General features: G+C 27.7%; 2 protein-coding genes across 2 annotated transcripts; one reads left to right on the forward strand and one right to left on the reverse strand.

The window, feature by feature from the left end:
- Positions 1–11,047: 11,047 nt before the first annotated feature.
- On the forward strand, positions 11,048–13,165 carry OCT59_000413 (uncharacterized protein; the record flags this gene model as incomplete). The annotated part of the gene is made up of 3 exons (XM_066138819.1): positions 11,048–11,321; positions 11,709–11,946; positions 12,088–13,165. 3 exons carry the CDS (start codon positions 11,048–11,050, stop codon positions 13,163–13,165), a joined length of 1,590 nt encoding a protein of 529 aa, XP_065988279.1.
- A 755-nt stretch (positions 13,166–13,920) lies between these two features.
- On the reverse strand, positions 13,921–15,567 carry OCT59_000414 (uncharacterized protein; the record flags this gene model as incomplete). Its single annotated transcript, XM_025323875.1, has 1 exon — positions 13,921–15,567. One exon carries the CDS (start codon positions 15,565–15,567, stop codon positions 13,921–13,923), a length of 1,647 nt encoding a protein of 548 aa, XP_025189280.1.
- Between the last annotated feature and the right edge of the window lie 1,074 nt (positions 15,568–16,641).

Here is a 16,641-nt window from a genome sequence, read left to right on the forward strand (position 1 = left end):
AGATCATTGATTGAATACCAGATATGATTATACCAATATAATTTTACTTCGTATAAATTTTGCCAAAAATTTTACTAACTAAATTAGGTAATCAAATTATTTTTTAATAGCCAAATTAACTAAACCAAAAAAAATATGAATTCTAATGCCATAAAAAATGATCATTAAACGATCAAATTTAAATCCTTTCGCTTAAATCATAAGAACAGATTTAATTTTTTCACTAATAAAAAATAAATAAAAATTGACTAAAAAACTTATGTGTTTAGAAAGTATATGATTTTTTCTTAGTCTTAATACGATTATTAAGATTTATTATTGTTAAGAAATGTATTTAGAAGATACTGTAGCTATTTTTGAATGTTTCAATACTAATAAAAAAAGTACAATAGCATAGATTCCTTTTACTATTTTTTTCTGCAGAATTAATAATAAATAACTATCTAAGATTCTCTTTATTAATTAAATAAAATAAACAAAGGCATAATTATGATTGTCCAAGATTTTTTTTTCGTCAGAAATCATACCAAAATGATCAGCAATTACGAAAGATTTTTTTTTTCTTTGAAACAAGAAAATATTTTTTTTTTATACTTTAAAAGTATGACTAATTATAAATACATTCAAGAAAATATTGTTTTCTAATCACTTGAAAAACTTCATAATCATTTACATTAAATCTTCCTCTTGGCATCCCTATGAAAAAAAATCATCCAATTTTTGTACGATATTTGTTCAAGTCCGTGTGGAAATTGTACAATTATTGCAGATTTTTGGATAAAATTAGCTATGAAGTTTTTCAAAGCATATTAAAAGTATGCAATTTTTGTACAACTTAAATTTAGAATATAGAAAATGTTCAATTTTTGTGTGATCTTTATACAACTTAACAGAAAACATTCAATTTTTGTACAATAAAAATTGTGATTATTGTACAACTTGAAAATAGACTTAAATTTAGGATACAGAAAGCAATTTTTGAGTAATCCTACTATACTACTTTCCATCTTACCTGTATGGTTACATTTGACCACTTTTAGGGTCAAATAGACCACTTTTAACCATTACAAATAGATTTTCCTAAGTAAAGTGATTTATGCAGTAAGGTTACACAAATTTCAACTGCATATTTGCTTATAAACGGGCATCTTTCGGACCCATTGGTGAAATTTTTGTATCATCTTGTAACTAAAAAAAAGTCAAAAACTTTTTATTAGGTTACACAATTAGTTCTGACTGGAATTATAATTTGGCCAGAATTATGCGGTAAAAATTAACTCTTAAATTATATATATTGATCACGTGATATGATCGTCAAAATAAATATGATGACGCGAAATGTTTTTGTTTATGTTTTTTTAACCTTTTAACTTTTCTTCAACTTTCTTTTAAAATATCATGTAAGAAAAACTTGTGTTCTTTATCTTTTTATTTTCCTAACTTTTTACATTTTAATGTTACTAACTTGCTTTCTTCACTAACTTCATACTTTTTTTTATTACTAACACTAATAATTTACTTTTTAACACACTAATTTGCTTTCTTCACTAACTTCATACTTTTTTATTACTAACACTAATAATTTACTTTTTAACACTACTAATTTGCTTTCTTCACTAACTTCATACTTTTTTATTTATTTAATACTAATAATTTACTTACACTAATAATTTACTTTCTTCTTTGATACTACTAATTTACTTTCATGTTATTAACATACTTTATTTTATTTTATTTTCTTACAAATTTTTATATTTATGATTATATCAAATTTAGTATGTATTTTATTTATGAAATATTGTGTATATTTTTTATATTTTAAGTCAATAAAAATTCATAATTTCACTTTATAAATTGCCTGTTATTACTGTAAAATTTAACCTATAATTCCTAAAATATGGCCTAAAATTTGGCTCAGAAATCACACAATAATTGTATAAATTCAGGTCAAAAATAGGATAATTATTGAATGAATTACCATGCAATAATTGTGTGATTTATTGCAATTTTTAGCACAATTATTGTATGGTCAAATATACAGAAATCGTAGTAAATTTAATTGAATGATTTTTCAACAAAAATCACACAGACTTTTTTCATAGGGCATACCATCAATTTCAGAATAAGAACTTTGACTACCTCTATAACAACACATTATACCATCGCCACAATAAACTAAATCGTAACCACCACCAAATATTGGTCCATAATTCAGCCTATTAAATATAGAATATTCATTGCCATTACTATAACTTACTTTTGCAGTTACTATATTCTTCACATCTGCAAAAAAATATATGAAACTATCAAATGTGGACATATTACAACTACTTAAATTCCAATAAAGTGGATTATATCCCCCAACTATTTGTTCTGAATTTTCAATTTTCGCAACAATAATAGTAGCTCCTTTATTATCACATTTAGCATGAAATTTGGCAGGTGCATTACCATCTCTACTAGCACGATAAAGTAAATTGAAATTATAAGGAATATTTCTTACATTATAATGTAAATTTTCTTTTTTATCGATCCAACTAGCTAGAATAGCAAAATGTTGACGTTCAATTAACGTTGAATCATAAATAAATTTTGATTGTCGGGGAAGTCCAATCTTATCATTTGTTAATTTTTTATTTGGTGTAATATGAAATTTTACCAAGTCATCAACTAAATCTTCCGGTAATAATTTTTTTAAAGGATAAACTTTTTCAATAAAATCATCTGAGGAAATATGATAAAATCTAACAAGTGGAACAAATCCATGAAGAGATCTTTCCATAATTATAATATCCTCCTTGCTCCATTTTGTTAAGTCTTGTGAAATGGAAGGATTTTGTGCAAGACCCCATTTCAATAAATTATCCCAAATTATAATTTCTTCTAAATCCAAGTCATCCCGGTTTAAAAGTAATTTTAATAAAGGCGCTTTTAAATTGGTAAACTTATTAGAATTAAATAACGTTTCAGGATCTTCACAAATTTTCTCAAGAAAATAATTCCATAAATCTGTAAATGATTCATGCTGATAAACTGTTTCAAGGATTTCTATAGGATTCTGTTGCAAAAGCTTAAGCTTATCTTCATTTTTAATCAAATATTTTTGAATACAAGAGATTAAAGATTGAATATTAAGTTCATCCACTACAATCAAAAGTTTTAATACTTCAGGACCTTGTAATTTTGTTAAATCAATCTTCCCACAATAAATATATCTAAATAATTAAAAATATTTTTAACTATTAAAGTACTAAACAATAAATTTTTATAATTTTATGTTACCTTAAAATAATTTTAAATAATTCAGGAGAAATGTTTGGTTTCTTGAAAATAAATTTTTCATCTTTTTTATTGGCCCATTCATTAGAGAAAGCTGAACAGAAATACTGCGACCTTGTACATAAAATACTCGAATGAGCATGAAATTCTTTTATATTTTCATTTTCTCCAACGTAAATAATGACATCATATCCCTTTTCAGTTGTAAGTAATTTTTCCAAATCATTAGAAAGTTCTTGAAAATATTCAAAAGACATATTTTTTAGCAATAAAATTAAAACAAAGTTTAAAAAAGAATAACTCATTGAAACGATAGGTTACTACTGAAATTTATAAAGATTTTTGCATGATCAGCAAAAATAATTTCTATTTTTATGGGATATGATTTTTACAAAAATCCGATCATGTGACTAAAAATTCAACGTAAACATTTTAACATTCTGATAAAGGTTTTTTTTTATCCGTAAAAACTTGTTTTGTTAACCATTTTTCCGCTTTAATTTTTTGATACAATAGGGAGATCAAAAAAGTCAAACAGAAAGTTTCTTGAACGAAATTTATTCGGTCCGCCTATGTTGGCGTGAAAGATTTATCGACTGCATCATTATTTAAAGCGAAAATATTTATTAAAGCTTATTAAGACGAAAGTTGAAAATAAGACAAAAATAGAAACATTTGGTCATGAAATTTAGCGTTTATACTTTTGTTTATCTCATTTTATTTTAACTTGTGGAATTGATTGCTAGTGTATATTTATAATCATATTATTATTTTTATTCTATTACTTTTATATTACTATATTATATAAACACTTATTTTATGATATTCAGAAAAAATTTATCCTATCTGATATTACATACTTACTGTACGTAAAATAATAAAATAATGTTAATCAAATGTAGAAATATAGTTGAAATTTTTAAATTAAACTTTATATTTTTGAAGCAATGCGTAACTCTTTTAACATATTTATATTGACGACTTTATTTTGATGAAATACTTTATTGAAAAATATAATTAGGAGGTAGTAATGACTCACTCCTTAAAATAATCAAGATTTCACATTTGAAATTTTTCATTCGGGGATAAAAAAAAAGCTTTTAAAGCACTTATTTTTCAATTTTTTTTAACTTTTTTTCACTTTTTTGTAATAAATAAAATATTAGGGTCTATTTTTTAATTGTTTTTTTTTTAGTAGAACAGTAAATAATCAAAATATAAATATGGTTTTCACTTTTTTATTATAAAGAAAATATAAAATTTCATTTTTTATTTTTTTATTTTTTTTTATTTATTGATCCCTTTTATAAAATATGACAATGACGCAGTAAATATTCAAAAAAGAAACGTGGCGCTACGTTTTACCAAGAAAAAAAAGATAAAATAAGCAAAAATCATAAATATCAATAATAAGGAAAAAAAGAGGATAAAGAATTTTTTAAGATTAATTTCATCGAGATTTTCAGTTTTTATTTTTTATCAAAAGAAAAAAAAAATGGGATTGAGAAAATTGAAAAAAGAATAGCCCAAAAATCCAGGGTCATCATCATAATATGATTTGAACATTATGACGTACCTAGAAGTGTTTGATATTTGTTAAAACACGTGATGGAAAAGCAAAAAACTCAATAATCGAAAGAACATTTTAAGTTTAATAAGCACTATTTAAAATTAGTGTGTATCATTTAACAATTATCCTTTCATTTAATCAACTGGACTCCACACATCAAATTATAACTCTTCGTAGGGAGTAAAAGCCTAGCAATCAAAAGGATGTTTTAGGAGACCAACTATCAGAAATCTATGGAGAAAATGAGCTCAATAAATTATTCAATGACGTATCTTACTAAAAAACCAAAGCCCAACAACTTTCAAGTTCGTGTATATTTTTTTCTTGCCGTTATTTCTCAAATTTTATATTTTTCGTGAATAGTTTGATATGCTCACAACAAATTATGCATGATAATTTAAATTTAATCACGGTCGTACAAAAATCCAAATTATTATATAGATACTTCCAACATTTTCTCGAAAACTTTTTATTATAAAAATATGTCTCAATTGTCTCATGAATACTGTCAAGTAGTAGTACTTGACTTTTTTGAAAAATTACTTTTAGTTATTATCTACGCTGGGGTGAAAATATGAAAGAATTTCATCACATTCGGTATTTTATGTGCTAGAACGCAATATTTTTTGTACTTCCCTCTCTAATAAATGGGTCAATAAAAAGGATGGAAGATTTACTGTTAAAAAACTTAATACTTCTTCCCAATTGTTTAATATTAGTATTTTAAGGAACTATACTAGTAATGATTGATTTAATATAATTACAAGGCCCTAGAAAGTTACAGTCGCCACTGGTTATAAAGAACCGAAATCTCGCTATACTGAACCGGAATTTCCAGAACCGATTTTTTATAAATAATTTCACCGGATATAACGAACTTTTATAATAAAACACTATATAACGCATCCGAACGAACTTAACCACATAAAATCAATTTGCATCTTTATTTATTTAGAGTGATAAAATAAATATATTGATTGTTTGTTTAAAAATAAATAGCACTATTGAACTGAAAGCTGAAGCAGGTATCACAAATCAAATAATTTTTACAAGTCTGCAACTCTTCTTTGTCATTCATACTTGCAGTTTTAGAATTAATTTTAGAACCAACAAGTAACTACTAAAGTTATATAATATTATATGAACTATTCAGGTTTCTTCAAATACTTGTGAAGAGGTTTTCTCTTCTTCGCAGCGTTACGAGATAGTCCTGGAGAAAATAATATTTTTCGAGGATTGTTTTCATTGTTATCATGTTTAATGATGTTTTGTGTTTCACTTGCTTCGTTTAGTGTGATGTCTCTTACTTTTTCCACAGGTTGACCATTGACCATCTATGAAGAAAATCCTGAAAAGATTCGATTCGATTCCAATCCTTATTGACATGCTACAAAGCGTCTTTGTTAGACACTACAAACTCTTTGACTATTGTAAGGAAGGAACATAGCCAATTCCTCCTCCAGAATCAACAGACCTTACGATAGGTGCAACTCAAAGAACTTTTATATTGTAACTGAAGAGCTCCAGCTGAAACCATAAAATTTGTGCATGTACATTAAATAAAAAATTTTATATGTCTTAATGCCCTTAAATAATAGTCTTACATTTATTTGCTCCTCCTTCTCATCATTTTTATTTACAAGAGTGTTTAGTATTTCTTCTAGTCAATGAGATTCTTCTGTAAAGGATATTCTGAAATCTCCAGTTAATAGTCGATATTTGTAATAAGAGACATATCACCATTTGGATGGGCAGTTTTGCCAAAAATAACTGAAAAAAGAAAAAAATATTTAGGATGTATCCTATTTATACTATGAAAAATTATACTATTTATTATGGCGTTTTTGATTAACGTGATTGATTTAAACTTTACGCTATGCATGATTTGCGTTGCGTCATATGATTGATATAAACATTATTTACTCATTGAATTTTTTGATCCGATTCAGTCAGATGATTCTTACAAATTTATTTATGCCAAGTTGTAATAATTAGTGATGTTTACTTAACTGAAACCAAATGTTAAAGTTAATTTTACATTTATTGTATTTACTGTTTTAGTTTTAGCAGGACCCCGAAATATACATAAAAGGGTCAGGTCAGAGTTTGCGTATAATGAGTCAAAAAAATCATGTAGATCATTCCTTTTATGGATAATCCCAGCCAAAATAATATTTCCTAATTTAGATAATGGCTGAAATTATCGTAATTCCGGCCCTGAAAGAATGCGTATTTTGGACCACTTCTGGACCTGACCTCTACATATATATTTCGGGGTCCTGTTTTAGCTAGTTTATTTTCAATAACTTGAAATACTTCACAATAAGAAGGTATACACTATTAAGTAATCTGAATGATATATCTTAATATGATATACATTTGCAGTTTGAATTAAAATATATCTATCTTTTATGGACTTTCGCCATATCCTCTATACCCTGTAAAAAAAGTCAATCTATAGGATCATATTTCCAGAATTAATAACCTTATATCACGGAATTTATTGAATTATTTACATTTTACGTGAATGGATCTGTAAAAAGCTCATTTTTACGGAGTTTTTACAAAAATAACGGACAAAATTTTTTATAAGGATAATTCTGTTCTGAATTTGCTTTTATTATATTTTCATCATGATAAATAGCAATTCATCTAAAAAATGGCAAATTTTGGTATATCATTGAAAGTATATTTATAAAGGTAGCTTATAACTTAAACTTTCAATTCATTTTACCTTAAAATTATTGAAGTTGGCAAAATTTTTTATAAATAAGGAGAATGAATATTACTTAGACATATATTTTATGTGAGCAAAAAATATTTTTATGTGAACTATACGAACCGGACTTTGAGCAATTGGGTGAAGGAAGGGAGTTCCTATTTATTTTTTTTAGTAACGTTTTTAACGTTACTTTTTTTTCTTTTACCAGTAAGAATTTCCGGGACGAATTATGCGAACTAGAAATTTTTTGTAAATAAGGAGAATGATTACTTAAATAAAATATTGTCAAATCATTTTAAATGTTAAATAAAAATATAATTTCATAGTCTTTATTATTCGATTCAAAAATATTAAAAAGGAATTCTTCAATTTTAATAATTAAATTATTTCTTTTTTTGAAATTATCATATTATTTACTGCATATATCATCCTTTTTTTTATTTTGCGTAATAGCGTAATAATGATAATTTTTATGTATAATTTATGAGTATATAGTAAATCATTACGGTGTGATAGGTACGGTACAATCAATAATGTACAGGTACGAATAGGTGTGATCTAATTAATGTTGTTATTGAGTTAGTATTTATGTCACGATTGATTTATCTTAATTTCAATTTAGTTGAATTCGATTGAGAAGCATTAGAGCTTGATCCATTTTAGTGTTTCGGGCAAAACCGAAACTAGACCCCGGCGAAACTTCTGCAGCCAAACGAAACTAGTTTCGCCACCAAGAGCAAAATCCGAAACTGATAAAACTGACGAAACCGGGCGCAATTTCCGAAACTGAGTGAAACTTGCAAAACATTTTTTTATATTATTTTTTGAACTTTTGTGATACATTATTATATTTTATAATAGTACAAACATAAATTTATTAATGAATCGCAACTTTTACAATTTACATTGTATCAACTATTTCAACAGCTTCAGCAGCTGGGTCCCATTCAATATTATTATCTTCATTTTCATTCATAGGTTCATCCACTTCTTCATTTTCACTCTCTATAATATCTATACTATATATTCTAAAGTATCAATAAATGCGTTTAAATTCAAAACTTTACCAACCATTACTATTTCCTCCTCATTAACATAATACATTGTTAGGCAAATCGTCATTTAATTCAAAAAGGTCTTGGTCGGGATTCAAATGAGTATCAATAAAAATTTGATGAATTTCTTCAGCAGATTTTTCCACACTGTAATGTGGTAATTCTTTTTTAGTCCTCCTCTTACCATATATCAACCAAGACTTGACCAAAAACATCCAACTGCATAAGGCGTGACAGTTAAGTGGTAATCCTTGTCCTCAGGAAAGCTATCCTCAATGAATCAATGGAAGACCACCATTCATCTGGAGTTTCAGCTTCACCTACTTCAAGATTTTCTCTTTTACGATATTTTTTCATCTGATGCATTAATTTTTTACGTTCGCTATTTTCCCCATCTTTATAAAAATTTCATCTGCTATCATATTAATAACAAATTTCCTCATGCTTTGTAAATACCTATTTTATTTTAATATAAAAAAATTTATAGATATTATAAAAAACTATTATACGAAACTATGAATACAATATAATAATATTCAAACCTACCGGTATAAGATGGTTTTAAAAAAAAGGCATAATAAATATAGATAAACAAGTTCATCAGAGCGGCGATTAAAAGTACGATATCATTGATTGGCAATTATTTCAATTGCTTTTGCAAGTCCAAGGAAACAATCGGCAAGAGTACAAGATTGTGACTCTAATGCTGCAATTGATTGTTTAATGGGGCGTAATGTAAATACCAATACACGCACGTCATCAAAAAATGTAACACTGATAATACTGCTGTTGAAAGAATTCCGGGGTTTTCAGATTTTAACTAGATAAAAATCTAAAAAGTGAATATAGTTAATAAATGAAAAGTTCTAATCAAATAAATTTCATAATCTTACATTTTCTAAGGGTATTTTATGACGCATCTGCACAATCATACATCTTGTATCTACCCATTTTTTTAGTCCTCCACCACTAATATCACAAGCCTTGGCCTCGTCTTTTAATGAAGATCCTTTTTTTTGTATTTAATTGAGAATAATATTAACAAAATAAACGAAAATAGATTTAAATTACCTCCTTGATGGCTTTTTTTAAAATATGTTACTATAGTATTACATTTTGTTAAGATCTGATTTGCAAATGAAGTAGAGCAAATATCTTTTGAAATCAGATTACTAGCATGTGCTATACAACGCACATTAAAGAATCTTCTTATATTTATCTACAACCATTTGTCGTGCATTTTGAACCTGAATCCGATACAATTGCCGAAAAATTTGCAGGTCCAATTTGGATATTATTTCATCAATTGTTTTGGCTAAAAATTCACCAGAATGACTAGAATGACTTTCGCTTGGTAGGCCCTTTAAACACCACAGATATTCCTCATGATCAGGCGTATGAATCAAAAAATTCCAAATTGATTCATTTGCTGAGTTCGTCCATCCATCACAAGCCTATAAATTAAGAATAAAAAATAAATTTAGTTTTATTAAATATTAATTGAATAATGTTATAATAAATAATAAATCTCACATAATGTTAGATTAGTTGTATTTTTTAATATCTTGATAACTCGTGTGTTTAAAACTGTGATAAGAATTTACTGGAAAGTACTTCTTTGATGGAAGAGTGTGTCCTGGGCGTAAAGTCTTCAAAAACTTGATGAAAAACGGATTTTCAATTACATGCCATGCAATACCACATACTACAAAGCCTTTACACAAGCCCGATCAATTTCATGAATCCTTGCCTCAATAAACGTGACATTTCATGGAAATCAGATATTTTTGTCTGGATACCCAGTACTATCATTAAGTTTCGTTTTTTAGCTGCTACTTGTTCAAAATTAGTTTGGCTTTTGCAGCAAGACGATTTTAAAAAAATTGTCTTGTATTAGCTGATACTCATTAGCAAAGTGTGCTTCCAAATCTTGTGGTGAGCCTTTTTTCCAAAAGTAATTACAGTATGCGCAAGTTGTTTCGTAATGGCTTTCTGATACTTTTGCACCTTGAATAGCATGAACTCCCCATACAAAGACTTAAAAAAGTAAAATTTGATTTTGTTGTTTAAATGAAAGGGGGAAAATAGGGGTTTATTTGCAATTAAACATGTGTATAAATACGAAAGATCTTTCGTGAGAAAATCATGAGCAAATGCATAAATTTAACCACCAATAAAAATAATGCACGTGACAATTTCCACGTTTCGGTAGTTTCGCCAAGTTTCAGAAATTTCGCCAAGTTTAGGATAAAAAAAAAAACTCTTTCCCCCTTTTTATTTTCTGTTAGTTTTCCGCAGTAATATTGCGATAGTTTTAATTTTTTAGTTTCTATTTGAAACGCTAAAGGGGACGAGGCCCAAGCGGGCGCCTTGGTCTCATACAAGGTTTTTAGTTCTCATTTTATCCCATACTAAGGGACTATGTCATCTTCACAATACAAGCAACCCAACTCTTCCTTGGCTTCATACGAACCTTCGAAACCTTATCCGCAGTTGGACGGACACTCCGATAGCAGACGAAATATTCCTGAAGGCGGACTTGCTAAAGATAATGTTTCAGAGACGACTATTAAACCACAGGATAACACACTTCCGACTATCATAGTCAAAGCTCCTTTACCTTCACCAATACTTTCGACCTTTTCTTTTTTGGTCTCTTTTGAAAAATTTCACGTGACCGCTGCGTCCAAAGCAGGTTATAACAAGATCTACGAATGTAGGCGTTCAAAAAGTTTCTTTTTTGAGGTTGTCGATCAAATACCAGACACCAATGAAATTCACCTGAAAATATACACAAATGATCATCATATGTCATCTACCCCAATTCGGTATTATTCCACAAGCAAATTACCTAATCATCGATTTCAAATATCGAAATGCCTCACGCACTTTTTTTTACATCAACGAGTTATTCCTCGGCGTATTCAAAACAAATTTTTTAACATGATACGACTCAAGTTGTTGGATAGAATCAATTTGATAGCATCACGTGAAGGCAAAATCACGTGTAGCAATAATATCACCAAAACTTTTTTCAACTTCTCTTACAAACGATACAGATTTCACTTTGGTATCTATGTAGCTTGTAACCATCTACCTACAAAGAAGTTTCCCTATCAGAAGACAACACCATGCTGCATACCGTGCCCTTTTGTTAGAAATTTTAATCGACACGCTTGTACTCAACACCATTCGGCTATCGTTCAAGTAACCGATACTCCTTCAGAAAATCAGGAGATTTCTGCACCTGTGAATAATATTATTCACCATAAAAGTTTTCACGCCAATATCATTTATGAGAAATATAATAATAACTCGAGGTAAAAGATTTTTTCAAATCGATTGGGCATTTCCTATACAACGCGTTATGAAGCGCACAACCTTGACTCAATTTTACCCCCTTATAAGGCTACCGGTCCTATGTACACCAAGATTTATGAAAATTTCTCTCGCACGTTAAGTTCTAATCCACGTACGGCTGCACGGCAAAAAGCTCGTTTTGACCGATCTTGTCAACGTGTCTTTAATGTTAATAAACCTAAATCTGGAAGGGCTCTTAAACTCCGCCATAAGATTAAACTTGCGAATCAAAGGAAGTTCCTTTTCTATCCACATCATAAGATTTCTAGACGGATTCCTCATTTAAAATTTAACATGGGATTGTTTAAACGTTCCCCAACCGTTCCGTTATTCCGTTTTCCATATGATCGGAATTGTATTCTTTTACATCTTCCCAAAGATAGGATTTTTCCTCCTCATATTACTCCTGCATTACGCAGTGTCATCAACAATCAGGACTCAGATGAAGAGGATGCCTCTTCAGCCAATAACGGTCAGGATGATACATCAGAAAACTCCTATAGGGATTGGTATATTGCAAATCTTATTGATGAACATTGTGGTAAAGGTGCATCAGAGTACATGGATGCCATACACTTATTACAGGACTCTACAATTCAACTTTCCTTGAGAGACGCACATATGTTAGGTTTAGATGAAGATCGTATGAGTGAGATCAGAGCTCGTGATCGTCTTAACGAAAGGTTAAATGTCATCAAGGACATCAGGGACCACAATACTTCTGCCAAACATTATCTTAGGCGTACTAATGCTATGGAATTTTTCACTCAAATGAATGATAATTTTGATGACCGTATGGCTAGTATTCGCAAATTTGCGTATGGAATTTCTACGAAGAAAAGTGATGACAAACGTACAGTCGCATCAAGACGTCTTAACAAATTGATGACGAATTTTGGACAACAATTCCGGGATGAACACTACCCCTTTAAACCGTACCGCGCTATTATTCGTTCGAACGATATCCAATACGTAAAAGATGATTTCGGTGATACTTCCAATGACACCAAAATAATAGAACGTCGCCTAAAAAAGCGTCATGCCAGACTTAATCATTATAACAATTATGGCGATTTTATGCCTCTAACAAAGAAACTTTGTATTTTCGATTGTAGGGACACTAAAGAAGAAGACTTCTTACCCGCTAATATAGATTTAATTTTTCAATTTCGTATTTGAATTAGTTTAGTTTCTATATTTTGTAATTCATTTTTTGAATTTTTAGGTTCGTATTATGATAGATATTAACAATTACAAACAGTGTGAATCATTCCACCTATGACAGTACTTACAGGTGGCGACCTTGATGGTTGAAAGAAAAGTACGGGTTAATTAGTTCGCTTTTTAATTGAGTTCATTGGTTCCTTTCTGGTAGGGGAGGGGATCATCCTGGTTCGTTGGATTTAAAGAAGTTCGGGTCCGTCTTCGGGGGGATGATAGCTAGAAGTAGGATAGCACGGTTACGTATATGTCCTGTTAATAGTCTGTCCGTCTTCACATAAAATAAAATAAATAAAATAAATTTCACCAAGTTTAGGCAGTTTCGAAATGGCCGAAACTGGAACTAAAAATTGACGAAACGTTTCGCCAGTCATAAAACAGTTTCGGCTTTCGCTTTCGCCCGAAACATTAATATAACATACTCTATGATTTCAAAAGATTTCCGAACAGTAAACTTTACATTCGTAATAATTATCATTATATTTTACAATTAAAAAAATAAATGGGAGCGTTCAAAATAAAATATTAAAATTCAAATATTTTTTTTTTAATAAAACAACTAATAAGTTTAATAAATTGAAAATTTCAAAATTATTTTGGAGATAAATATAAAAAATTTAAAAATTTAACAGTAAGATTTAAAAGTATTTAAAGCTAACTTTATTTATAGTGATAATATAAAATAAAATAAATTAAATAAATAACTAATAAGTTTATTTTATAATAAAATCATAAACATCAATAACCGAATCATTATAATTTAGAACTTGAATATCATATAATTGAAATTCCTTTACTTCATCTTTCAAAGAAAACAAATCAACACTTTTTTCATGAAAAATACCTGAAATAGCTAAATATTTAACTCTTTTCTTTTTCATTATATATTCTTTTATATAGGGTAAAATATCTTGACTTCCATCATCCTTTGCATTTCTAATTGCCAATTTTTTAATAAAAGTATTTTGAGAATTTTTTAAGAATATTTCTAAATCACTTTCATTAATTATAAGATTTAAATATTCTAATTTAAGAGGAAGAATTTGTCCTAAATTTTGTAATACAGTTGAATTAAATTTAATATCACCAAAAACTTGAAAGATAATAGAGGAATCAATAATAAGATAATCAAGATTTTGCTTAATATTTTTAATTAAATCGAATATTAAATTAATATTCTTATAATGTAGTTGAATAGATAAAAATTTAATATTGCTACAATATAATTTGATTGGTTGTAATAATTGTTGTAATCCAAATTTTGGAATTCTAAAATTTTCTAAATAATTGCCAGATTTTTGTATTAATGGATCTAACAATTCATCTATGTGATTCAAAATTAAAGATTTTAATTTAAATGGTTTTGTAACATTATTAATTTGTTGAATAAATTTAGAATCTAGGAAATAACAATAAACAATATGAATTGATTCTAAAACATTCAAATGATTAAATAATTCACTTAGAATATTTATATTTCTAAAATCAATAGAATAAAATATAATTGTATTTAATGTGTTTGAACAATTAGGATTTTTTAATGATAATAATAGAGATAAAGGGGTACTATAATCATAACCAAATGTAATCTTTTTAAGATTTTCTTGAAGTTTAATCATTTGTGATAAAATTTTTTCGATTATTGGATGACTATTATTTATAATTGGAAGTAGAAAATGAAATGATGAAATTGAATTACAATTAGAGCAGAGAAATTCCAAAAATTTTGTTATATTATCAGTTATTTCAATCAAATCAAGTGTTAAATTTTTAATATTAAAAAAGAAATTTGTATTTTGTAAAATTAATTCAAAAGTCGTATCAAAACATTCAGTTTCTTTATAACTATCTATTGTAATTCCAAAACTATGCAAATTAACTTCATTTTTAATGAATATTAGAAAAAATGATTTAAAAATTAGGTTTGTAAAGTTTGATATTTGTGAAGCTGATAAATTAATATTTCGCATAGAATAATTGGAATGTTGCCCTCTTGTTATTGAAATACTGGTAATCCATTTACCAATAGTATTACAAACTTTATATGTATCTAAATGTTGAATAAATTTAGGATAATTAAATAATGTATTTGAAGGAAATATGTCATTATGAATTACATATTCATTTAATTTTGTTTTATCATCATTACTGAAATTACTCAAATAAATTTCAATAAAACGATAATTTTTAGGGGATTTAATTGAAAATGGATCTTCCCATAATAATGGGATTGCTAAACGACACCATAATCTATTAACTAATATGCATGAATGTAATGTTTTATAATCATAATGAAAATATTGTATGACTTCGTTTAATAACTCAGGCAAATCTCCTGAAAAAAATTTTAAACATGCCATGTTAAATGAAAAGAGAAAGGAAAGAAAAGGGATGTTGAAATTAACTAGAAGTTACGTTAAGTTTATTATGTGAATTTCGGAGCAGCACTCCGTTTGTCGCACAAATTATGTCAAGCTTACATTTGCACATGATGACATGATCACTATATATGAACTTCTTTGTAAATCATGTGATAATCACATATCACATGTTTATGATTTAAATGGACATAATTTGCCTTTAAGGAATTAGCGTAACTTCCTTTTTTCTATGCACCTGCCACATGTTTCTGACGTAATTTGAAAAATAAAAATAAAAATTTGGTTCGATATAGACATTAAGCATTTTATTCAAATGCATTTTACTTTTGAAAATCACTATCTCATCCATGAAGTAAATCACTTTTTGATCGGCATCATTTTGTCGAATTTACAATTACTCATTTAATACATTGTCTAAATAAATTGTTAATATTAGTATACATAACTGATAAGATAATTATTACTATTTACCTTTAATTAGAAAATGGATTTTGAATTTCTGATAAAAATATAAACGTTCTGTGATCATATCTTTTCGTTACGAAAATCGATCTCGTAGGTATCCATATCATAAAAGTTTCTTTTAAAAAACAAAAAGTGGAGGTTTACTACATGGAGAAGCTATTTCCTTGACTACTCCAAAGAATACCGTTCTAGGATAGAAATAAAGGCATGTTCATAAACGAGTCTTTTTGGAGTTGTTTAAGTTAGATCGGATTTATGCAGAATTTTAATAATAGGACCCAGAAATATATATATAAGGATTAGGTGGCGAAAATTTTTTTACTATGAGCAGTACGCAGAGACTTTTTAAATGAGTAGTACGCATAATTGACACCTGGTATTGAAAATCCTGCAAAAATACGCAAATAAAATTTCAGACATTAAGTTATTAATTATTTTATCATTACTTCTATATTATTTATAAAACAAAATACTTTTAAATGTGAGAAAATAGAATTTATTCTAATTTACCATTTTTTCAATAATATTTTTCTAAAATTTTACTTTTTAACCCTTAGAATTTCTTCAATTAATACTAAATATTACAAT

The sequence above is a fragment of the Rhizophagus irregularis genome, chromosome 1, assembly GCF_026210795.1.
Source record: "Rhizophagus irregularis chromosome 1, complete sequence".
Lineage (NCBI taxonomy): Eukaryota > Fungi > Glomeromycota > Glomeromycetes > Glomerales > Glomeraceae > Rhizophagus > Rhizophagus irregularis.